Source organism: Mytilus galloprovincialis, chromosome 6 (genome assembly GCF_965363235.1).
Source record: "Mytilus galloprovincialis chromosome 6, xbMytGall1.hap1.1, whole genome shotgun sequence".
In the NCBI taxonomy this organism is placed as follows: Eukaryota; Metazoa; Mollusca; class Bivalvia; order Mytilida; family Mytilidae; genus Mytilus; species Mytilus galloprovincialis.
The window spans coordinates 43358890-43385217 of NC_134843.1; the positions used below are offsets into that span (position 1 = coordinate 43358890).

Below are 26328 nucleotides of genomic sequence, written 5' to 3' on the forward strand. Positions count from 1 at the left end.
AGCGGATCCTTTCGTAAAATATAATCTTTTCTTGTATCTGGGGTAGATTTAAGGCTAAATCTAGAGAGTTTCCAGTTACAGCAACAAACATGGACGTCGGGGAACTTTTATCCAAGGCTTTGTCCCACAAGGTTTATTACTTACCAATATCATGAATTTAATCAATTGTTTTTTTTTATGAAATATAAGAATCATTGTTATCAAGAACCAATTTAAGATTTTTACAAATAAGTCGTTTAAAAAGAAGAGACGTTTAAAGTTAACACTCATAAAAATAATTAAAATTTTTGAAGAAAAAAACAAACTGACAAATTGTTATGGCATGGCTAAGAACGGAAAACAACATTAAGACACTGTGGTTCATCTCAGGTGCTCCTGAAGCTTACGCAGATCCTTCTTCACATGTGTCACCTATCATGTCTATGATTAGTTTTAACTGGGACTTTTATACTAATGCAGTAACAGGACTGGAAACTGGTCGATCTGATGAGATTTCAATGCCCCAATAGCGGGATTTCTGTATTGATTTTTTGTTTTGATTGACAGTTTATTGTGTGACGCATTCGGTGCATATAAACAATAGATTTCAGCAAACAATTCAGCCCATATAGTAAATTAATTAGTTTAAATGCAATCAAGACAATAGATAGTGTTTAGGAAAAAATATTAATAAATAGTCGATATATAAGTGTTGAAAATAAACCAGAGATAGTCGAAAAGCCGTCAATTTACTAGACCGCTAAGATAACAATGTGTCGAAGGTTAACAGATCATAAATAATCCTGATAAAACAATAAGTGTGCAATACAAATTATGTGGACAATTTCCAGGGGTGGGGAAATATTTGCTGTGGGCACTTGTCCCTGTGCAAGTAAAACTGTAAAGTTCACTTGTCCGGAAAAAAAGTTACTTGCCCTGATGGTCCTAATAAATATTGAAGTTAATATATGATTCTTAGCACTGTTTTTTCATCACAAACAAATGAAATCCATTTGTTTATTATGTGTAAAAAATTAGGAAAGTAGGTTAACATCTATGGGACACAAACCAACCAATGAAATGACATGTAAATGTAACTTTTGCAGCAGTTTTTGAATAAGAATTGTAGCCAGTACATATAATGATATACTAATTTAAAGGACAGTGAGTGAAGAAATGGAAATTAAATAATGGATAAACTATTGACTTTTTTGCTGTTTCTCTCAACTGACAAACTTGTTTTTTTTGTGTTTTTTTTATAACTGTCTTGATGGGCAATTAAACCGTCCCTTCTATTTACCACTCTGACAACAAATAATGTTGACGTTTGATCTATAAATATAAATATAAAGTAAAAAAAAAAAATTATTTTCCGAATTTCCATCCTAAATAGCCAGGGGCAATCTGAAATTAAAGATGTCTGAAATTCTCGCTTCCATATTTCTTTTTAATACTCCTTATCCTCCATTTGGGTTTTAGGTTTTTCACTCGACTCATTACTCTTTTTGTCTTGCTTACCATGCTTACCCGGTGTTTTATAAAGTATTTATCAATCTGAATCTCGATACAAAATCATATAAAATGACACTTCCGGTACATGATGGTTAAAACCTAATCGACGATTCAGTGTCAATGGACAAAACCAATGCAATGTTATGCAACTCGGGTTCGCATACTTATTTTTATTTATTTTGTTAATCGATCTATTTCCGGTATTATGTAATATTTATCGTCATGAACATTGGTGTTTTTACTCGCTGACCATTGGTTTCTTTTACATAAATTTCACATCTTTATACATTTTGAACATGTTGAAATTAATTCTATATTTTTGTTGAATTTGAATTTTGTCTTTTATATTTTTTAACTTGTCCACGGGCAAACCAGACAAAAATAATTACTTGTCCGGTTGTTCAAATGTACGAGTCGGGCATAGCATTTCCACACCCCTGATTTCAATTCCTAATTACTGTGGATTCATTATTATTCGTTGGATACCAATTTTCGTGGATTTCGTGGTTATACAGTGTACATTTAGGTGAACCACGAAATGAAATATTCAATGCATAACAAATTGTGTAAAGGCTTGTATGCAGACTTCAGCAAACCACGAAATCAAATATCCACAAACATGTAAGTTTTCGTTAATCCACAAAAATTGGTACCCATGAAAATAAATGAATCCACAGTAAATATAACAAAAGCTACCTGGGTCTCGATAAATAGCGCAGGTAAAGTCTCGTTCTAACGGCTGTGAAGTAGATATTATTACACTGATTGGTGTAACAGTTTCCAGTCCCGTTAGTATAATAGTCCCAGGTTTTAATCTGTTCACGACTGTTGCTCGCAACTGGCATTTGTTGTCCTGTTGATTTGAGGAAAAGAGGACAGATTGGGGTTATGACATTTAAAACATTGTTTTTGTCGAATATTCGATAATAGTCAAAACACTTATGATGGTGTTCTTAAAATTTTTAAAGGGCTGAATTTAACTTCACCTAATGCCTGTTGGATCCAATTGTTAAAAACTGCTACCTTTTTCGATGAAATCATGATACGCAGTGCAAGTTTCGAATATTGTATCATGTAGGAGATAACTTATAGAAAAGAAAGAATATGGGTTATCCATGCATGACAAAAATAAGTCCATACTCACTTCTCAGCTAATAACTCAAAAAGCAAAGGAACTGATTTTATTGCCGTTCTTCATTTCAAAGTCATAGTGAAGCCTTTCGGGTCCTCTCTAATTTTTCCTTGTATGAATCGAGGATATACAACATGTACAAGGTCTCATTTGCGCTTGAAATCCCGGCAATTTTTATTGTAAAATCATGCAGTAGAAGGAAAATTGAAAACAAATATTTTGACATGCAAATGGCGGAAATCGGAAACGACGCTGTAAATATGGAAATATTTCAGCATTTCTATGGCGAAACTGACTACGAGGGTTAGTTAAAAGGTTTCTTGTTATCTCAATGTATTTATTACATTCAATTCATGTGGGAAATATGATTTGATCGATCATTACGAGACGAAGAAAAAGGGGGGAAAAAGGAGATTGACTGAAAATTTTGAGGACGGAGCCACTGATTTGTGCCTAGATTACATAATACGTTGTGTTTGGTGCAATATGCTACGGAATCGAGCAATTGGTGTCTTCTTTATTATATGGCAGATATAACAACAAAATAGATAAAGACTAAAAGTAGTTTTATTCAAAATTCAACACAAATGTAATAAATTACACCTTTTACCTGTGAATTACCTGAAAATGCAGGTAACCTGATAAAAACTTTCCTAAAATAACTGCCTAACATTACAGTTCATACTATCCTCAGCATTTTTCACGCTATAACTTTCTCTGTATCTCTTACAATAAAAAAGATACAGCAGTCTGAAAAGGAATATTCTGTTCTAGTGAATGAACACCAAAAAAATACAGCAGCAGCAGTTATTTTTCTATTTTTTTGTGTAGCGTTGAAAGGGTTAACTGTTCTAGAGTTATACATTGTACTCCTTAATAAACTGGAAAAATTGCAAAATTTTGTGTTTCCATTCTCTAACTTAAGTTGCCTCAACCAAATGTTATGAAACTTATACCCAATACTTATTACAACAAAACTCAGATCAAGTACAAATTTGGGTAGCATTACTTTTATCATTATTGAGTTATGTCCGTTTTTAATGTTGAATGCAAGCAGGGGTATCATCTGTGTCCATGGGGAACATATTCATCATTTGATTAATTTTATGGTGTATTTTTTTACGTTGAGTTAAGAGTCAACATTCTGACTTAAACAGTGCTGAATGAAAATTGACAAAAAATCTTTTGAGTAGGCTATTATTAAGACTAAAAAGAAGGGTAGATCATCAGGAAACTGAACCTTTCATATATTTTTATTTGCCCTAACAGTATATTTATATAACTTCAAGTAAATAAAAATTACTTGTACAAGTAGTACTCCTGACTGCATAAAGAGAATAAATGCTATTACCTACATCTAAATTACAGAAGAAGATGAGAAACTATTTTTTGCATAGTTAACCTTTGTTTCGACAAAATGGTGTACTGTAGAAATTATTGCTACATGTACATGCTTTTAAATATCACAAAAAAGTAAAAACTGAAATACTTAACAGGATTTTGTACTTTACTCAATTTAAGGTAAATAAAGGCAACAGTAGTATACCGCTGTCCAAAACTCGTAAATACATGGACAAAAAACAAAATCAGGGTAACAAACTAAAACTGAGGGAAACACATTAAATATAAGAGGAGAACAACAACCCAACATTAAAATGTAACACACACAGATAAATGATAGATCAACTATTTTAAGTATTGATCAATAAACTTAAGTGAAAATTGAAATTCCAATAGAATGATATTTTCTGTAAGATATCTCTAAGTTGTCAGTTTTAATGATTTCTAAAGTTAAGTAAGTTTAGAGAGATTTATATACATCAAATATATATACATGTAGCATAAAGTTAATCAATAGTACTTTTAAAGTTTAAAAAAATAATAAAGGTCACCATTTATACATCTGTTTCTTTACATTCAAGAAAGAGTCTGCAATTCTGTTCACCAGGGAAAAAAAGTCATGAATATTTCAGCATTTAAAAGTTACGATTGAAAAAGAGGTCATGAAAACAAGCACATTTTTTTATTTACGTTATGGTGAACTGCAAAAAAAAAAGAAGATACAGTTGTGTTCAAATTTTATAACCTGCGATGTATTTTTTTTTTTAACATTTTAGGCTGATAAATCTTCTTCTAAAAATCCAAGTATAAAAAGAAAAAGTGATGCTGCTTATGAAAATGGAGATTATGACAAAAGAAGGCGAGAGGAACCAAAAGGAATTACTGATGAAGAAAGAGAAAAAATATTGGAAATGTTGGACAATGAACCAGAGGTACAAATAACAGCTTATTCTTGCCATGTTTTGTATACATTTGTAGATAAGTTTGAATGACATAACTTGAGTTTGAGTTACTTCCCTTGGCCACCATAAATGGATAAAGGGTTAATTTTCTTCTTTGACTAACCAAACTGAAACTTGCAATACACTGACAAGATATCTATAGTAGTTTTAACATGATTACACATTATACCCTGTCATAATTGTTTTTATACGACCGCAAAAATTTTAATTTTTCGTCGTATATTGCTATCACGTTGGCGTCGTCGTCCTGCGTCGTCTTGCGTCGTCGTCGTCGTCCGAATACTTTTAGTTTTCGCACTCTAACTTTAGTAAAAGTGAATAGAAATCAATGAAATTTTAACACTAGGTTTATGACCACAAAAGGAAGGTTTGGATTGATTTTGGGAGTTTTGGTCCCAACATTTTAGGAATTAGGGGCCAAAAAGGGCCCAAATAAGCATTTTCTTGGTTTTCGCACTATAACTTTAGTTTAAGTGAATAGAAATCTATGAAATTTTGACACAAGGTTTATGACCACAAAAGGAAGGTTGGGATTGATTTTGGGAGTTATGGTTCCTACAGTTTAGGAATTAGGGGCCAAAAAAGGGCCTAAATAAGCATTATTCTTGGTTTTCGCACAATAACTTTAGTATAAGTAAATAGAAATCTATGAAATTTAAACACAAGGTTTATGACCATAAAAGGAAGGTTGGGTTTGATTTTGGGAGTTTTGGTCCCAACAGTTTAGGAATAAGGGGCCCAAAGGGTCCAAAATTGAACTTTGTGTGATTTCATCAAAAATTGAATAATTGGGGTTCTTTGATATGCCGAATCTAACTGTGTATGTAGATTCTTAATTTTTGGTCCCGTTTTCAAATTGGTCTACATTAAGGTCAAAAGGGTCCAAAATTAAACTTAGTTTGATTTTAACAAAAATTGAATCCTTGGGGTTCTTTGATATGCTGAATCTAAAAATGTACTCAGATTTTTTATTATTGGCCCAGTTTTCAAGTTGGTCCAAATCGGGGTCCAAAATTAAACTTTGTTTGATTTCATCAAAAATTGAATAATTGTGGTTCTTTGATATGCCAAATCTAACTGTGTAAGTAGATTCTTAATTTTTGGTCCCGTTATCAAATTGGTCTACATTAAAGTCCAAAGGGTCCAAAATTAAACTAAGTTTGATTTTAACAAAAATTGAATTCTTGGGCTTTTTTGATATGCTGAATCTAAACATGTACTTAGATTTTTGATTATGGGCCCAGTTTTCAAGTTGGTTCAAATCAGGATCCAAAATTATTATATTAAGTATTGTGCAATAGCAAGAAATTTTCAATTGCACAGTATTCAGCAATAGCAAGAAATCTTCAATTGCACAGTATTGTGCAATAGCAAGAAATTTTCAATTGCACAGTATTGCGCAATAGCAAGAAATCTTCAATTGCACAGTATTGTGCAATAGCAAATATTTTCAATTACTCAGTATTGCACAATAGCAAGAAATATCTAATTGCAATTTCAATTGGAGTTATCTTTCTTTGTCCAGAATAGTAGTTGAATCAACTTAAATCTTTTTTTTATACAATATATATAATTAATATTTCAATTGGAGTTATCTTTCTTTGTCCAGAATAGTAGTTGAATCAACTTAAATCATTGTTTTATACAATATACAATGTATATTCACTTTTTCTACCAACTGATAAATTAAAACAATCTTTACCATTCAGTGATAACAAGCACTTTATTTTACATTTCAATATTTTATGATGTATTTAAATGAGTAGTTATTGTTGCAAACTCCATTAGAAATTTGAATTGAGATCAGTTTTGGAAAAAGGGAAAGGGGGATGTGAAAACAAATTGGGGTGGGGGGTTAAATTTTTCTCATTTCAGATTTCATAAATAAAAAGAAAATTTCTTCAAACATTTTTTTGAGAGGATTAATATTCAACAGCATAGTGAATTGCTCAAAGGCAAAAAAAATATTTTAAGTTCATTAGACCACATTCATTCTGTGTCAGAAACCTATGCTGTGTCAACTATTTAATCACAATCCAAATTTAGAGCTGAATCCAGCTTGAATGTTGTGTCCATACTTGCCCCAACCGTTCAGGGTTCAACCTCTGCGGTCGTATAAAGCTGCGCCCTGCGGAGCATCTGGTTTACCAATTTTACAGCTGAAGAATTCTTACATCTTCTTGGTACATGTAACACTTAAATTTGTTCTGATATTACTTCCTACATGACCTAACATATATATTTTGTGTTATTCATAAACCTCTTTTGTTCTGAATGCAGCGTATCAATGAGGTTTTAACTTCAGCATTAAACAAAATGTCTTCATACCAGATGTAGATATCATGTGTCACTGAAAATGCAAAAGAAAACAAACATGGGTCACTGAAAATGTTAAAAAAAGCATGGATCAATGAAAATATTTTTTAAAAATGTCCACAGTTGTACAGCATCATGTATTTAGAGATAAATGGTTGAAATTTTAGCTCACCTGGCCCAAAGGGCCAAGTGAGCTTTTCCCATCACTTGGCATCCGTCGTCTGTCGTCGTTAACTTTTACAAAAATCTTCTCCTCTGAAACTACTGGGTTAAATTTAACCAAACTTAGCCACAATCATTATTAGGGTATCTAGTTTAAAAAATGTGTCAGTGACCCAGCCAACCAATTAACATGGCTGCCATGGCTAAAAATAGAACACAGGGGTAAAATGTAGACTTTGGCTTATAACTCTGAAACCAAAGCATTTAGAGCAAATCTGACCAGAGGTTAACATGTTTATCAAGTCAATATCTATCTGCCATGAAATTTTCAGATGAATAGGACAACTGGTTGTTGGGTTGCTGCCCCCAATTGTTAATTTTTAAAGAAATTTTGCCATTTTTGGTTATTATCTTGAATACTATTATAGATAAGACTTAAACTGTAAACAACAAAAATGTTCAGCAAAGTAAAATCTAAAAATAAGTCAACATGACCAAAGGAGTTATTGCCCTTTATAACAATTTTCATTAATTTGGTAAATTTTTGTAAATTTTTACAAAATATTTTCCTCTGTATCTATTGGGCTAGGTTTAATATAGATAGAGAAAATTGTAAGTAGCAAGAATGTTCAGTAAAGTAAGATCTACAAACACATCACCATCACCAAAACACAATTTTGTCATGACTCCATCTGTGTCCTTTCAGGCTTTGTTTAAATAGCACATAGACCAAGATGAGCGACACAGGCTCTTTAGAGCCTCTAGTTTTATTATGCCCCACCTACGATAGTAGAGAGGCATTATGTTTTCTAGTCTGTTCGTTCTTTCGTCTATCCCCCTTCAGGTTAAAGTTTTTGGTCAAGGTAGTTTTTGATGAAGTTGAAGTCCAACCAATTTCAAACTTAGCACACATGTTCCCTATGATATGATCTTTCTAATTTTAATGCCAAATTAGAGTTTTGACCCCAATTTCACGGTCTGCTGAACATAGAAAATGATAGTGCAACTTTCAGGTTTAAGTTTTTGGTTAAATTTTTTAGTCAAGGTAGTTTTTGATGAAGTTGAAGTCCAATCAACTTGAAACTTATTACACATGTTCCCTATGATATGAACATTCTTATTTTAATGCCAAATAAGATTTTTCCACCAATTTCACGGTCCACTGAACATAGAAATTGACAGTACGAGTGGGGCATCCGTGTACTGTGGACACCTTCTTGTTTAATTTTGGCTACTGTTGGGTTTTTTTTTCAGACAGAAGCTTTGGATGAGACGAACTTAAAGAAGATGTTACTGAACTTTGAGAAAAGAGTTTATAAAAACCAAGAACAGAGAATCAAATATCCAGATTTACCAGAGAAGTATGTTAAGAAAAGTAATTTCAGCAAGGCACATCATTGATATCATATACAGTTGTTAAAAAACAGAGCACTCACTACATGAGTATGTCTTTAGTTGAAAAAAACAAGAATCAAGAATCAATGCAAGAAAGTTAAAAGGATAAAAATCCCTGTCGAAACCCACTGAAAAACGGCCCAATTGCTATTTGTAAAATATGATAAAAACAGAGCAATTAATATGCAGGTTTTAAAAGAACTTTTAGAATTTTAATCAAAGTACACTTTTTCTATAAGCTTGTTTGCAGACTTTGGTAATACATGTACAACTAAATCAAGTATCAATGAAAAATAAATCTTAAATTATGACTTCTGTGGATTCCTTTATTTTCCTGGGTATCAATTTTCGTAAATTGACGAAAAAATAGCATTTTCATGGATATTGAATTTCATAGTTTTTAAAATCTCTGCATACAAAGCATAATAGAAAATTTATATTTCGTTGAACATTTAAATTTGTGGTTAACCTTTACTGAGGAAATCCACGAAAATCGGTATCCAGAGAATATTAATGATTCCTCAGTATATGAAATGACTTAAGTTATTCAAAAGGTTGTATATCTAATATTTTCTTAATAAACCTGTCTTTTTTTCTTTTTCTTTTGATAGATTTATGGATTCAGAAATAGAAGTAAATGAAATTATCCAACAGATGCATGTTATTGCTACAGCACCAGACTTATATCACATCTTAGTAGATTTGAACACAGTACAGTCACTTTTACAGTTGTTAGCACATGAAAATACTGATATCCTTTATAAAGCAAATAAATTTCAGAAATGGAAATGAGAAAATAAATAATTTAGATTAAAACCTTGATACAATCATGCTGTGTGGGTGCACTCGTCTCCCTTTTGTGATTGACAAGAATTGTCAGTTTACCTATCAAAGGTCAGTAGTTTTCTCCAGACTTCCTCCATCTATAAATTATAAAATCTGACCGCCACAAATAGCTTAAAAGTGGTGTTAAAACACCAACGATCAATCAACTGATATAATAATGGTTTATAATAGCAGGATTTTGTTTTTTTAATTTTAATGTAAGTCTTAATTGTTGATATTGGTGAGTCATTGATTTTTTTGTGTCTGTCCTTCACAATGGGGATCAGGTAACACTTGAAGTCTTTGTAAATATATTTCCTTAATGTTACCTACATGTATCAATAGCTGTGGTGGATCTAATACAAGAATTAACAGATGTAGATACATTAAATGAAAGTGAAGAAGGTGCAACTGCAGTAGTAGATAGTTTGGTAAGTATAAGGAAAATATCAGCTTTTATCCTACGAGGGGTTTTGTCAAGGGGTCTATGTTCTGCTCGAACTGCTCCCAAAGATTCCAAAAGACGTTATAGGATATTTGATATTTCCAAATAGTTTATGGTTCAAAATTGAGGTCAAATTCTCATATATTTTTGATTATTTAAAAAAAAAAAAATAGAGATCTAACCTAACTATGGCCATCTTTCTTTTATAAATTGAATTAATGAACATTGATACCAAAAATTTTTGAATTTGCAAATGTAATAATATTTAAGCTTTGTATAAAACATCTACTTCTCTCTTTTACCAAAAAAAAATAATTTGTAAAAGATTTTGTATTATTTTATTTTACAGTTAGAAAAGCAAGTTGTTGCAATTTTAGTGCAGAACTTAGAAAGACTGGATGAAAATAATAAAGAAGAAGCTGATGGTGTACATAATACTTTATGTAGGTATAATTATGTAGTATCAAGTTACATAACACTTTATGTAGGTATAATTATGTAGTATCAAGTTACATACTACTTTATGTAGGTATAATTATGTAGTACATGTAACAAGTTACATAATACTTTATGTTGGTATAATTATGTAGTATCAAGTTACATAATACTTTATGTAGTATCAAGTTACATAATACTTTATGTAGGTATAGTTATGAAGTATCAAGTTACATAATACTTTATGTAGGTATACTTATGTAGTATCAATTTACATAATACTTTATGTAGGTATACTTATGTAGTATCAATTTACATAATACTTTATGTAGGTATAATTATGTAGTATCAAGTTACATAATACTTTATGTAGGTATAATTATGTAGTACATGTATCAAGTTACATACTACTTTATGTAGGTATAATTATGTAGTATCAAGTTACATAATACTTTATGTAGGTATAATTATGTAGTACATGTAACAAGTTACATAATACTTTATGTTGGTATAATTATGTAGTATCAAGTTACATAATACTTTATGTAGGTATAATTATATAGTATCAAGTTCCATAATACTTTATGTAGGTATACTTATGTAGTATCAATTTACATAATACTTTATGTAGGTATAATTATGTAGTATCAAGTTACATAATACTTTATGTAGGTATACTTATGTAGTATAAATTTACATAATACTTTATGTAGGTATAATTATGTAGTATCAATTTGCATAATACTTTATGTAGGTATAATTATGTAGTATCAAGTTACATAATACTTTATATAGGTATACTTATGTAGTATCAATTTACATAATACTTTATGTAGGTATAATTATGTAGTATAAAGTTAGATAACAAAAATACTGAACTCCAAGGAAAATTCGAAACGGAAAGCCTGTAATCAAAATAAAAATTTCAAACACATCAAACAAATGGATAACAACTGTCATCATATTTCTGATTTTGTACAGGCATTTTATTATGTAAAAAATTGTGGATTAAACCTGGTTTTATAGCTAGCTAAACCTCTCACTTATCCCAAATAATCAACAGCAATACAAAACAAATACTTGAAGGCGCTCAAAGTAAATAATTTCTATCAATATTTGTATATGTATTTTAAAATTTACATGTTGAATTATCTGTTGCAGTTGAAGATAAACTCCTCACAGATACCAGGATTAAAATTTCAATTTGAGCCAGACGTGGGTTTTTACTACAAAAAACTGATCAGTGACGCTCAAATAAATAAGTTTAAAAGGCCAAATAAAGAACAAAGTTGAAGAGCATTGAGGACCAAAATTTTTCATACATTTCATAAGAACCTATCTGTATTTCACAAATATAGAAATGCATTTTATGTTTTTGTTACTCAACTGTTTGGGAACATTTACTTTTCAATGTGTGTTTTAAATCTTAAGCATGTCATTTGTCTTTTTTTTTTTATAGTCAGATGATTTGATTGTCTTTTTTTCAGCAATCATAGAAAATGTGACAGAATTCCGACCCGAATGTTGTACAGAGGCAGCACAGCAAGGTTTAATGGTCTGGTTACTAAAGAGAATCAAAGTAAGAAACTATTCAGACACATCTGCACCCATTTGTAATATGATATCTCTAAAGACAACCAGTCATTTCAGAATGTAAAGGCCTATGGGTAATTTCATTGTTTGTACTCTAAAATGAAAAATAACATCATGTCATTGGTTGAATTTCTGTTGATTGGGATGTTTTTAACCAATCATAAGGTGTACATTTTTGAATATTGCGCAGAATGCATTAGATTCTGGAACTGCAAATTACTCTCCTTAGCTTGCTTTTTATAGTTGGTCATCTTTAAATGCTTTATATAACAATAAATAATCACCTTTACATGTGTAAAAAAAATATTTAAAAAGTTTGTCACAGTAAGACAGTCTTGATTACAATGAAATTTATACATGGTAATAGTAAGTCCATTTAGTATCTGAGAGACGTCAACATATTATTCAGTAATTTTAGTAATATATTTAACTTACAACACATTTCAGCATGTGTACTCTATTTGATCAAACATAATAAACTCAATTTATTACAAAATTAATACAAAATGTTTATTATTTTCAGTCCAAAATACCATTTGATGCAAATAAATTGTACGCCAGTGAAATTTTAGCTATTATCCTGCAGAACAGTGATGGTTTGTATTATAATGAATTTTATATGTTATTCAAGTCTAAGACAGGGTATAAAATGTGTCTTTCCAAGTCTTAGGGAATATGAATAAATATACAATATATGAACATTGTCAGAAAATATAAAATTTATTTGTATGAGGCTTGCTGAGCTGTTTTCCTGTTTTGTAGCAGGTACAATTAAATATATATTTTCTGACAATGTAATTATATTGTTGTTATCCTGCAATTTACACCCAACACTTGAAACATTAGTTATTAAAATTCTAAACATTATTTCTCATTTTTTAAAAGAAATCAACATAATTTAAACGTGAACCGTGAAAAGGACCAAAAAATGAACTGTTACACAAAAAGAAATATCCACATTACAGCGTGCTCAACATGGAAACATTCTATTATATATGATACTGTTTTTACATCTCCAGTGCTCAGCATTCTCAACATATTTGAAAATGTTATTTATTTTTCTTCTTCAGAAAATAGATTACTAATTGGTGAATATGATGGTATTGATGTTTTGTTGCAACAGTTAGCTGTAAGTTGGTTTTCTTCATTTATATATTTCTTAATATTCTTTAATGTTTGAATAGATTGCTTTAACAAGTATATATAAAATTGATCAATGGAAATGGAGATAACAACACGACAAAAGAGCAGGAAACCATTGAAGGCCACCAATGGGTCTTCAACACAGCTAGAAAATTCTGCTTCTGCTGGCCTCTCAACAAAAATGTGTACTAGGTCAATAAAAATTAACTTCACACTAAACTCCAAAACATAAAAAATTACAAAAAAGATACAAGACTAACAAAAGACCAGAGGCTCCTGACTTTGGACAGGTGCAAAAACGAGGTGGGGTTACATTTGTTTGGTGAAATATCAGCCCTCCCCTTATACCTCTAGCCACGAGGTGCTATTCAACAACAAACAAATCTTTTAGAATGGTAAAGATTAGTTTAAAAGAATACAGACTAGAAGTGTTTAATGTTACAGGATCCATCGCTTTTTAACTGTAGGAATGTTTTAATGAAAATCATACTATGTTGACTGAATGTAAAATCGTACAACACGTCTACATTTTCTGCATTTAAAATTTTGACTCTGAATTAAATGTTGTGAAACATGTCTAACTGTTAAGCTATAAGCTGATGGCACATTGTTAGCATATTTAAGTGCAAGATATATATATATATATAGATATGATTTGAAGATTTTTATTTCTTTTTTAGTCATACAAAAGAAATGATCCTTCAAATAAAGAAGAATTGGAATACATGGAAAATCTGTTTGATTCAATGTGCTCATGTTTAATGAGGACAGAAAATCGGGCAAAGTTTTTACGTGGAGAAGGTTTGCAGTTGATGAATCTCATGTTAAGGTGAGTTTTATTTCCTATTTCTCAAACATTAGAAACTATGATATGGGTCATCTGGAGACCATGTTTGGCTTTCAATTTTCAGTGAACTGCTTTTTATGCCCCACCTACGATAGTAGAGGGGCAGTATGTTTTCTAGTCTGTGCGTCCGTTCGTCCGTCTTACAACATGATTTAGCAAATATGCGGTGTTGAACACCAACTTACAACAAACAAATGGTTTAATTTAGGTAAAAGTTAGAAAGTTTCACCTATTTTTCTTACTTCATTGACTTCAGAGTTTATATCTAGGTCAGTATAAAACGCAGGCTTATCTAATCTGCACTCATGTTCATTTACAAAGAAAGTTACCATCAAGGTTTTCTTCCTTTTCTGACTATTATTAATTTGTGTAGTCTAAATATCAGGTACTGTAAATTATAGGATCATCTAAACTTGCACTAAGTTGCTTGTAAGAAAGGAGAATTGATGTATATATCTTCCATACAGATACTAAATGCAATTCAAAGACATATGGAATCAGTATACAGGAAAAAAGTAGGTCAGTTTGATCTACTTTTAAAGCTTCATAGTTCATACACCCTGATTTAAGTGTACTATTTTAGGATTTTAATAAATGTATTCAGAGGTCACCACACCAGGCAATATGAGAGACATTAATGCCCTAAGATTCCAGACTTCGCTTTATTGAAGCTCCAAGGAGTAGTTTATGTTGCCCACAATTTTCAGTAAAATCACCAAACGTTGCATGCTTTTTGATAATTCTGTATCTGTTAAGCAAATGCCGACTGGGTTGAAAAGGCTTTGAGAATTTGATCAATGTATTTATTTAAAATTCCTTCCGACTACAAGGCAAGGCAATAATATTTAAACAGTTGTCCAGCAAAAGACTGCCACAATTAACAAGGCAGTACAGATTCTGACAAATTTAGTTAAAAAAATCATTAATGCAGTTCTCATTGAAATTCTGAAGTGAGATGACCCCTGATTTTTTCAATTTTTTTTTTACACTATATGATAGGAGAGGCAACAATGAGTTGGATAAGCTGACATTTGAATTAAAGTTTTATTGACTTTCCTGAATTTTTACATAACATCTTATACCTTTGTTATAAACAAGTAAAAGGAGAGGCAAAAGATACCAAAGGAAAATTCAAATTCATAAGTCTAAAAAAAAACTGACAACGCCATGGCTAAAAAAGAAAAAAACAAACAGACAAACAATACAGAAAACTAAACACTGAGCAACACCAACCCTAACAAAATCTTTGGGTGATCCGCAAGTGTAATACAAGTGTAATACTTGCTTTACTTTTCACATCTTGGTAATCTATGAATATAATCTTCAGATTTTAGTTTTATTAAATCTATTTCAGAGAAAAGAAATTGTCAAGAAATAGTGCAATAAAAGTTTTAAATCATGCAATGTCAGGGCCAGAGGGGGCAGATAACTCACAAAAATTTGTTGACATTCTTGGTTTACGAACAATCTTTCCTTTGTTTATGAAAACACCAAAACAGGCAAAAGCAGGACCATCTTCAGAAGAACTGGAAGGTATTTTTTTCTTAAAAATAAAAAAATCTTATTTGTAAGTATTACCTATATAGTCAAAATGCTAACTTAAAAAAAATCAATATATATGTTTATTTTTTGTACAAAAAATTTATGTAATCATACTTCCATGGATAAATTTTCAATTTCAAATAAATCACTAATTTTAATTTTAAAAAAAGAACATGAGTTGCATATTTTTTTGTTTTATTTTTTTAAGTGAAAATGTAGATGCAAAGGAAGCTTTCATGTCAAAATGGCAAAGTAAAGATTTGTTATGGGTTTTTTTCAGAACACATAACATCTATAGTTGCATCAATGATGAAAAATTGTCAGGCTACACAAAGGCAAAGACTGGTCAATAAATATACAGAAAATGATCATGAAAAGGTATTCAACAAATGTTTTAAGTGTGCTGTCTCATAAAAATTTTATGGTTCTCTGTTATCTAAATAGATTTACCAATTTTCTGTACAAATCTGTGTTGATTCATACACCAATTTTCTTTACAGTAATTTAAATGTAGAAGTTGAATATATAGACGAGAATTACCGGTAATAATATTTCTGAGACTCAGGAGTTATCTCCCATATCCTAGATTTGAATAACTATAAAATGGCATTACCGGTAGATGATTATGAATGATACATTGAATATAATAACATGAATAATGAAGTTATTTTTAGCTTGATTTTTATTTTAGAGCATAATTTTAGCTTCGTGTTTTCTGATTTTATGGGATTTCCATGCCTTTATACAGATTTTTCTATTTTCAGCATGATGGGTAGCCATAATTCTAACTATTTTTGATAATTTTTTGTCATCTTTAAAATTAATTTGCAATTATTTAGATTTAAAAAAAAAATGTGCATAGTATTGTAAAATCATTGTACTAATCAATTTTTTCCTTGTTCGCAGGTAGAAAGATTGCTAGAACTCCATTTCAAATACCTTGATAAAGTAAGGACAGTAGATGATCAGATTGAAAGAGAAAAACAGGTAAACAACTGGAATTTCTGAAACATTTTTCATGCATAATGTTATTATACATGTACTTATTGAGATTTAAAAAAATTATTATTGACAAATAATTTAATTTTTGATGTAACACGTCTTCTGATTGGCTGACGTTATTTTGTTATCAGCCCATAGACATAATTTAGTCATGTGACCGTGACGTCATCAAAGTTTTTTCATGATTTTTTACGGTTTAAAATGCAATTTAGAATTAAATTATAAGAAATGACTAATATTTTTTCTGTCTATTCGAAATAACATAAAAAATGTGATGCACACTGTTAAATAATCCGCTATGCGCATTATTCAGTGTGCACCACATTTTTATGTTATTTCGAAAGACAGAAAAATGTTACAGTCATTCCTTAAGTAATAGAAGTAATAACTGTGGTATACAAATGTCTGAAATATTATTTTACTTGCAATAAAGTTCCTCAATTTGCAATGTTTCTACTATTGTGAAAACAGATCAATATACTTTTTGAAAAACCTTCATTGTAAAGTCTGAATTAATGAATTTGGTATTAAGATAGTTATTTGAACATGGAGAATGAAGTTATTGGCTCATTTGTGTTGTGAAGGAATTTCAGATATCCTTTTGCATCAATCATTTTTGAAACAGATTTATGTTTATTAGGTTTTAAGTATAACCTTTTTTTCTGTTTACAGAGAATGAAGAACCGAGGAGAGGAAATTGAAGATGATGATGAGTTTTATATCAGACGTTTAGAAGCTGGTTTATTTACATTACAGCTGGTTGATTACATCATGCTTGAGATATGTGCCACAGGACCTTCATCAGTATGTTTAAATAACAGTAATGTAGTTTGATAAAAGAGTAAAAACTGGTTCAGAAGCTTATTGGAAGGTATTTGTTTGAACCAGTGTTCCGGCAAAATTTTGCAACTGATGGATAAATTTCACTCATTTGATATTTTTTTGTGAAAAGCTGGATCTGGTGATTTTATGCTTTGAAAATTTCGTCCATGTTTAGTCAATAAAATGAACAAGAAATAAATCCAAATAATTATGATGTCCATGAATGTAGTCCGAGGTTACTCTGACGTCCAAAGTCTGTTTTGCCGCGCAAAACAAAACAGCCGTTGGACATCAGAGTAATCTCGGACTACCACGAACGCTACTTTGATTTTTACTTTGACAGTGTCCTATAACAAATAAGAAAACTTTAAAAGTCAAATTGTATTATGGCCTCAGCAGAAATATCTCTTCAATAAATTAAATTATTAGAATTAACAGCAACCCTGGCTGGATGTCAAAAATATAATTTGAGTCACATTAAGCACCACCAGGAGTCTGTCAGGTGTCATCAGGTCTTCACAGACCACAGAAGAAATCTTGGTACTTGTTATGCTGTGAAAATATAAAAAAGAAGATGATTGCCAATGAGACAACTGTCCACAAGAGACCAAAATGACACAGACATTAACAATTATAGGTCACCCTACGGCCTTCAACAATGAGCAAAGCCCATACCGCATAGTCAGCTATAAAAGGTCGAATCAGACAACCGGTTTTTGGGTTGCTGCCCCTGAATTGGCAATTTTAAGGAAATTATACCGTTTTTTGGCTATTGTCTTGAATATTATTATAGATAGAGATAAACTGTAAACATAAAAATAATGTTCAGCAAAGTAAGATCTACAAATAAGTTAATATGACTAAAATGGTCAGTTGACCCCTTTAGGAGTTTTTGCCCTTTATAGTCATTTTTTACCAATTTTTCGTAATTTTTTCTTATCTTTTACAAAAATCTTCTCTTCTAAAACTACTGGTCCAAATTTAACCATACTTGGCTATAATCATCATTGGGGTATCTAGTTTAAAAAATTTGTGATCTGACCCTGCCAACCAACCAAGATGGCTGCCATGGCCAAAAATAGAACATAGGGGTACAATGTAGATTTTGGCTTATAACTCTGAAACCAAAGCATGAAGAGCAATTCAGACATGGGGTTAAATTGTTTTGTAAGACAAGATCTATCTGCCGTGAAATTTTCAGATGAATCCCACAACTGGTTGTTGGGTTGCTGCCCCTGAATTGGAAATTTTTAAGGAAATTTTGCTGTTTTTGGTTATTATCTTGAATATTATAATAGATAAAAATAAACTGTAAACAGCAATAATGTTCAGAATAGAAAGATCCACAAAAATGTCAACATGACGAAAAAGGTCAGGTGACCCCTTAAGGAGTTATTGCCCTTTATAGTCAATTTTTTTAATAATTTTGTAAATTTTAACAAAATATTTTCCTCTGTAACTAATGGGCCAAGTTCATTTTAAATTGAGATATCATAATTGTAAGAAGCAAGAATGTTCAGTAAAGTAAGATCTACAAACACATCACCATCACCAAAACACAATTTTGTCATGAATCCATCTGTGTCCTTTGTTTAATATGCACATAGACCAAGGTGAGCGACACAGGCTCTTAAGAGCTTCTAGTTAGCCATGGCGGCCATCTTGGTTGGTTGGCCAAGTCACCGGACACATTTTTTTAAACTAGATACCCCAATGATGATTGTGGCCAAGTTTGGTTAAATTTGACCCAGTAGTTTCAGAAGAGAAGATTTTTAAAAAGTTAACGACGACGTACGCCTAACCCTCTTTATACGACCGCAAAATTTTAATTTTTCGTCGTATATTGCTATCACGTTGGCGTCGTCGTCGTCCGGCGTCCTGCGTCGTCGTCCGAATACTTTTAGTTTTCGCACTCTAACTTTAGTAAAAGTAAATAGAAATCTATGAAATTTTAACACAAGGTTTATGACCACAAAAGGAAGGTTGGGATTGATTTTGGGAGTTTTAGTTCCAACAGTTTAGGAATTAGGGGCCAAAAAAGGGCCCAAATAAGCATTATTCTTGGTTTTCACACAATAACTTTAGTATTAGTAAATAGAAATCAATGAAATTTAAACACAAGGTTTATGACCACAAAAGGAAGGTTGGGATTGATTTTGGGAGTTTTGGTCCCAACATTTTAGGAATTAGGGGCCAAAAAGGGCCCAAATAAGCATTTTCTTGGTTTTCGCACTATAACTTTAGTTTAAGTAAATGGAAATCTATGAAATTTTGACACAAGGTTTATGACCACAAAAGGAAGGTTGAGATTGATTTTGGGAGTTGAGGTCTGAACAGTTTAGGAATTAGGGGCCAAAAAGGGGCCCAAATAAGCCTTTTTTTTTTGGTTTTTGCACCATAACTTTAGTATAAGTAAATAGAAATCTATGAAATTTAAACACAAGGTTTATGACCATAAAAGGAAGGTTGGGATTGATTTTGGGAGTTTTGGTCCCCACAGTTTAGGAATAAGGGGCCCAAAGGGTCCAAAATTGAACTTTGTTTGATTTCGTCAAAAATTGAATAATTGGGGTTCTTTGATATGCCAAATCTAACTGTGCATGTAGATTCTTAATTTTTAGTCCCGGTTACAAATTGGTCTACATTAAGGTCCAAAGGGTCCAAAATTAAACTTTGTTTGATTTTGACAAAAATTGAATCTTTGGGGTTCTTTGATATGCTGAATCTAACTGTGTATGTAGATTCTTAATTTTTGGTCTCGTTTTCAAATTGGTCAACATAAAGGTCCAAAGGGTCCAAAATTAAACTTAGCTTGATTTTATTAAAAATTGAATTCTTGGGCTTCTTTGATATGCTGAATCTAAACATGTACTTAGATTTTTTATTATGGGCCCAGTTTTCAAGTTGGTCCAAATCAGGATCCAAAATTATTATATTAAGTATTGTGCAATAGCAAGAAATTTTCAATTGCAGAGTATTCAGCAATAGCAAGAAATCTTCAATTGCACAGTATTGAGCAATAGCAAATATTTTCAATTGCACAGTATTGCGCAATAGCAAGAAATATCTAATTGCACAATATTGTGCAATAGCAAGAAATTTTCAATTGATTGGAGTTATCTTTCTTTGTCCAGAATAGTAGTTGAATCAACTTAAATCATTGTTTTATACAATATACAATGTATATTTTTATACGACCGCAAAAATTTTAATTTTTTGGTCGTATATTGCTATCACGTTGGCGTCGTCGTCGTCGTCGTCCGAATACTTTTAGTTTTCGCACTCTAACTTTAGTAAAAGTGAATAGAAATCAATGAAATTTTAACACAAGGTTTATGACCACAAAAGGAAGGTTGGGATTGATTTTGGGAGTTTTGGTCCCAACATTTTAGGAATTAGGGGCCAAAAAGGGCCCAAATAAGCATTTTCTTGGTTTTCGCACTATAACTTTAGTTTAAGTGAATAGAAATCTATGAAATTTTGACACAAGGTTTATGACCACAAAAGGAAGGTTGGGATTGATTTTGGGGGTTTTGGTTCCAACAGTTTAGGAATTAAGGGCCAAAAAAGGGCCCAAATAAGCATTATTCTTGGTTTTCACACAATAACTTTAGTATAAGTAAATAGAAATCAATGAAATTTTAGCACAAGGTTTATGACCACAAAAGGAAGGTTGGGATTGATTTTTGGAGTTGAGGTCCTAACAGTTTAGGAATAAGGGGCCCAAAGGGTCCAAAATTGAACTTTGTGTGATTTCATCAAAAATTGAATAATTGGGGTTCTTTGATATGCTGAATCTAACTATGTATGTAGATTCTTAATTTTTGGTCCCGTTTTCAAATTGGTCTACATTAAGGTCCAAAGGGTCCAAAATTAAACTTAGTTTGATTTTAACAAAAATTGAATCCTTGGGGTTCTTTGATATGCTGAATTTAAAAATGTACTTAGATTTTTAATTATTGGCCTAGTTTTCAAGTTGGTCCAAATGGGGGTCCAAAATTAAACTTTGTTTGATTTCATCAAAAATTGAATAAATGGGTTCTTTGATATGCCAAATCTAACTGTGTATGTAGATTCTTAATTTTTGGTCCAGTTTTCAAATTGGTCTACATTAAGGTCCAAAGGGTCCAAAATTAAACTAAGTTTGATTTTAACAAAAATTAAATTCTTGGGCTTATTTGATATGCTTTATCTAAATATGTACTTTGATTTTTGATTATGGGCCCAGTTTTCAAGTTGGTCCAAATCAGGATTCCATATCAAGTATTGTGCAATAGCAAGAAATTTTCAATTGCACAGTATTGCACAATAGCAAGAAATATCTAATTGCACAATATTGTGCAATAGCAATTAATTTTCAATTGGAGTTATCTTTCTTTGTATAGAATAGTAGTTGATAATATATGTTGGAAATTTGACAGACATGACTATGATGTCATTTTCTATTTTTATTTGCCAATAACTTTATGTAAATAACTTCATTGGAAATTTGCCAATATAAAATGTTGCTGATGAAGCTTTTTTTCCTTATCTTCTTATCTAAAATGTTTTTAGATAATGTATGTTGGAAATTTGCCAGACATGACTATGATGTCATTTTCTATTTTTATTTGCCAATAACTTTATGTAAATAACTTCATTGGAAATTTGCCAATATAAAATGTTGCTGATGAAGTTTTTTTTATTGTTTTATACAATAAGCAATGTATATTCACTTTTACTACCAACCAATCTTTACCATTCAGTGATAACAAGCACTTTATTTTACATTTTAATATTTTATGATGTATTTAAAAGAGTAGTTATTGTTGCAAACTCCATTAGAAATTTGAATTGATATCAGTTTTGGAAAAAGGGAAACGGGGATGTGAAAAAAGGGGGGGGGGGTTTAAATTTTTCTCATTTCAGATTTCATAAATAAAAAGAAAATTTCTTCAAACATTTTTTTGAGAGGATTAATATTCAACAGCATAGTGAATTGCTCAAAGGCAAAAAAAAAACTTTTAAGTTCATTAGACCACATTCATTCTCTGTCAGAAACCTATGCTGTGTCAACTATTTAATTTTAGATTTAAAAAGTTTGAAGAAGAAATCTTAAATTGATTTGTAAAATCTTGACATTTGTTTTGTGTAAAAAAAACCATGTAATGTCAAAAATTTGATCACAATCCAAATTCAGAGCTGTATCACGCTTGAATGTTTTGTCCATACTTTCCCCAACTGTTCAGGGTTCAACCTCTGCGGTCGTATAAAGCTGCGCCCTGCGGAGCACCTGGTTACTTTTACTACCAACTGATAAATTAAAACAATCTTTACCATTCAGTGATAACAAGCACTTTTTTTACATTTTAATATTTTATGATGTATTTAAATGAGTAGTTATTGCTATTTCTTCAATTTTTTTGAGAGGATTAATATTCAACAGCATAGTGAATTGCTCAAAGGCAAAACAAACATTTTAAGTTCATTAGACCACATTCATTCTGTGTCAGAAAACTATGCTGTGTCAACTATTTAATCACAGTCCAAATTTAGAGCTGAATCAAGCTTGAAATTGTGTCCATACTTGCCCCAACCGTTCAGGGTTCAACCTCTGCGGTTGTATAAAGCTGCGCCCTTCGGAGCATCTGGTTCTAACCTGGGACAGTAGTATAACAGTACAACATAAGAACGAACTATAAAAATCAGTTGAAAGAGGCTTAACTCATCAGATGGACACAAAAAAGATTATTTAACAATCCCTCCTGAACAAAAGATGCTACATATAGAACATACCCAAAAATGCCTGTGCATCTACATTTGAAAATATGACTTCTACTCAATAAATCAACCACATAAATCTGGAGTTAATGGTTATTCCTTGATGTTCAAACATAATGTTTCTCGCTACATTGAAGACCTGTTGGTGACCTTCTGCTGTTGTTTTTTTCTATGGTCGGGTTGTTGTCTCTTTGGCACATTCCCCATTTCCATTCTCAATTTTATATAATGTGATTGATTACTTGAAAAGTGTTCCCTTGTTCTTAAAACTGTTGTATCTTGCAGGTAAAACAAAGAGTGATGCAGATTTTAAATATGAGAGGAGGTTCTATAAAGTCAATCAGAAGTATAATGAGAGGTTAGTTTAATTGAATAAAAGTTAACATTTCAGTGTGTGGTGAAAAACATTTTTTTGTAAATATCAGTCTGACAGTGGTTAAAAATATATTGTGAAACTTAAAGAATTAGAAATAAGAAGATGTTGTATGAGTGCCAATGAGACAACTCTCCATCCAAGTCACAATGTGTAAAAAGTAAACAATTATAGGTCAAAGTATGGCCATCAACATAGAGCCTTGGTTCTCGCTGAACAGCAAGCTATAAAGGGCCCAAAAAAGACTAGTGTAAATCATTTTAAATAGGAAAAATGTATGTTTACCAATATTAAGATATACACCTTTATTATTTTCATGAGTGCCACAGTAATTTCAAGCACACTGTCACTGTAGTCTGTGTGTAAACAGATTTGTGGAGTAATTATCAAACACACAGCAGTCCATTAATGCATATAAAACATCGCATGTATATAAATAGAAAATAAGATACAGTATAGTATGATTACCAATGAGACAACTACCCATCAGAGACCAAATGATTTAGAATTTAACAACTATGACTCTGCAGCCTTCAACAATGAGCAAAACCCATACAGCATAACAAGCTATAAAAGGCCAAAACATGTCAAAATGTAAAAAATTTCAGATGAGAAACCTACAATCTAATCTATGTACAAAGAATTAAATATGATATACAGCAACAAACAACCACTGAATTACAGGCTCCTTACTTTAGTTGAGATTTACGTGAATTTAATACTTTATTGACTCAGTGGAGGGAAAAAAACATCCACCATTTTCTACATAGAAAATGTCTGTACCAAGTCAGGAATATGACAAATGTTATCCATCCGTTTGATGTGTTTTAGCTTTTAATTTTGCCATTTGATTAGGGTCTTTCCCTTTTAAATTTAATTTAATAGGATAACAATGTGCTTATGTAGAAAATGGTGAATTAAACCTGGTTTTATAGCTAGCATTGATTTTTGTCTTCCAGAATATGCAGGAAATATTGGTGATGCAAAAGATCCAGAGGCCAAAGAACAGGAACAGGACAGAATATTACAACTAGTGGATAAATTCTGAAACCATTGACAAAAACCTTAAAAAAATAAGGATAAATAAATGTGTTAATCCAAGTCAAACACAAAAATAACAGTGACTTATGTCAATATGATGTATTGTTAAGAGTATATTTAAAATTGACAACATAAACTGTGATACTGTCAAATTTCTTAAACATTATTTGCAGTTCACAATTGGTGTATAGAGACATTCAAAATTAATCCACCTATGAGCTTTACATCTCAATATTATGAAAATATAAAAATTTAGTGGTATCAGCTGGCCATGTATGGTACATGTAGGTCAAATAACTTGTTATGGTTGTTAGTAGGTATCAATAAATCATGATAATGTATACTTGTTCTGGTATTATTTACGCCCAGTTTTAACAAATCAACTATAGTAATTTTATGTAAATGATGTAAACATTAGCATAGAACATGGTCTCTCTTTTTAAAATACATTGGGCAAACTTGCAACTGAACATTGCAGGTAGAATCTATGACCTACCTGATATTTTATGAGACTGTATGTATTTATAAGATGTAGCAATAATTGAAGTTAGTTTCAGTTGGCATAGCCAAAGTAGGAGATGTGGTATGATTGCCAATGAGATCCACCAGAGTTCAAATGAAGTGGATGTAAGCAATTATTAGTCACCATGCAGCCCTCAACAAAAAGTTCATGTCAGCAGTTGTGATACTGTAAATCTTATTTTTTTAGCTATCATTATAATTTTGTTTATTTGGCACCCAAGACCTATTTAAACAAGAAATAAAGCATAAACAAAAAGTTGATTAAGTATAATTAAAAATTTTTAAAGAATATATTTTACTATGAATTTGTCTATTCTACATTGGCTAGAAGTATAAGTGGAGGGTTTAGATCTCACAAAATATGTTTAACCCTGCTGTATGTTTGCACCTGTCCCAAGTCTGGAGCATCTGACCTTATATATCTTGTATATTTTTTATGTCCCATTTATGGGCATTAGGTTTTTGGGTCTGTGTGTCTGTTTGTCCCGCTCTAGGTTACAGTTTTTGGTCAAGGTAGTTTTTGATGAAGTCCAATCAACTTGAAACTAAGTACACATGTTCCCTATGATATGATCTTTCAAATTTGAATGCCACATTAGAGTTTTCAACCCAATTTCACGGTCCACTGAACATAGAAAATGATAGTGTGATTAGGGAATCAGTGTACTATGGACACATTCTTGTGAAATTTTGTTCATTGACATATTTTGGACTTAAGTATGACATACATTTTCACAGAACTAGTATACGTTTTTGTTAAGGAGCCAGCTGAAGCCAGCCTCTGGGTGTAGGATTTTCTGTGTGTTGAAGACCCATTGGTGGCTTTCAACTTTTTTCATCTTTTTGGTCTGGTTGTTGTCTCTTTGACACAATCCTATTTCAATTCTCTTATGATCAATATTTTGTTCATGTTTTTATGCCCCTGCCATAGCAGAGGGGGCATTGTCTGTCTATATGTACGTCCCAAAGTTGGTTTCTGTTCTGTAACTTTAGTTTGCCTAAACCAAATGTTATGAAACTTATACGCAATGCTTATTACCACAAAATCCAGATCAAGTTTGAATTTTAGTAGTATCACTTTTAACCCTTTCCTCCATTGATAATTTTTTTTGTATACTTGATTCACATAGGATTTTTCAATAAAATGCTAAAAATATACACAATTTGCGAAAAAAAAAA

General features: G+C 31.3%; 1 protein-coding gene across 1 annotated transcript; it reads left to right on the top strand.

Annotated features, from left to right (window-relative positions):
* Position 1: 1 nt before the first annotated feature.
* On the top strand, positions 2-24968 carry LOC143079651 (beta-catenin-like protein 1). The gene is made up of 16 exons (XM_076255111.1): positions 2-131; positions 4741-4896; positions 8659-8765; positions 9411-9550; positions 9958-10055; positions 10419-10512; positions 11992-12083; positions 12621-12693; positions 13168-13226; positions 13921-14069; positions 15442-15620; positions 15910-16007; positions 16536-16616; positions 17304-17435; positions 23499-23571; positions 24546-24968. The coding sequence occupies exons 1-16, from the start codon at positions 90-92 to the stop codon at positions 24632-24634; spliced, it is 1662 nt and encodes a 553-aa protein (XP_076111226.1). The 5' UTR covers positions 2-89; the 3' UTR covers positions 24635-24968.
* The last annotated feature ends 1360 nt before the right edge of the window (positions 24969-26328 follow it).

Coding starts and splice junctions, on each gene's coding strand:
- LOC143079651 (XM_076255111.1), top strand. CDS start 90: ATGGACGTCGGGGAACTTTTATCCAAGGCTTTGTCCCACAAG. Junction 132..4,740: donor CCAAGGCTTTGTCCCACAAG/GTTTATTACTTA, acceptor TTAACATTTTAG/GCTGATAAATCTTCTTCTAA. Junction 8,766..9,410: donor TATCCAGATTTACCAGAGAA/GTATGTTAAGAA, acceptor TTCTTTTGATAG/ATTTATGGATTCAGAAATAG.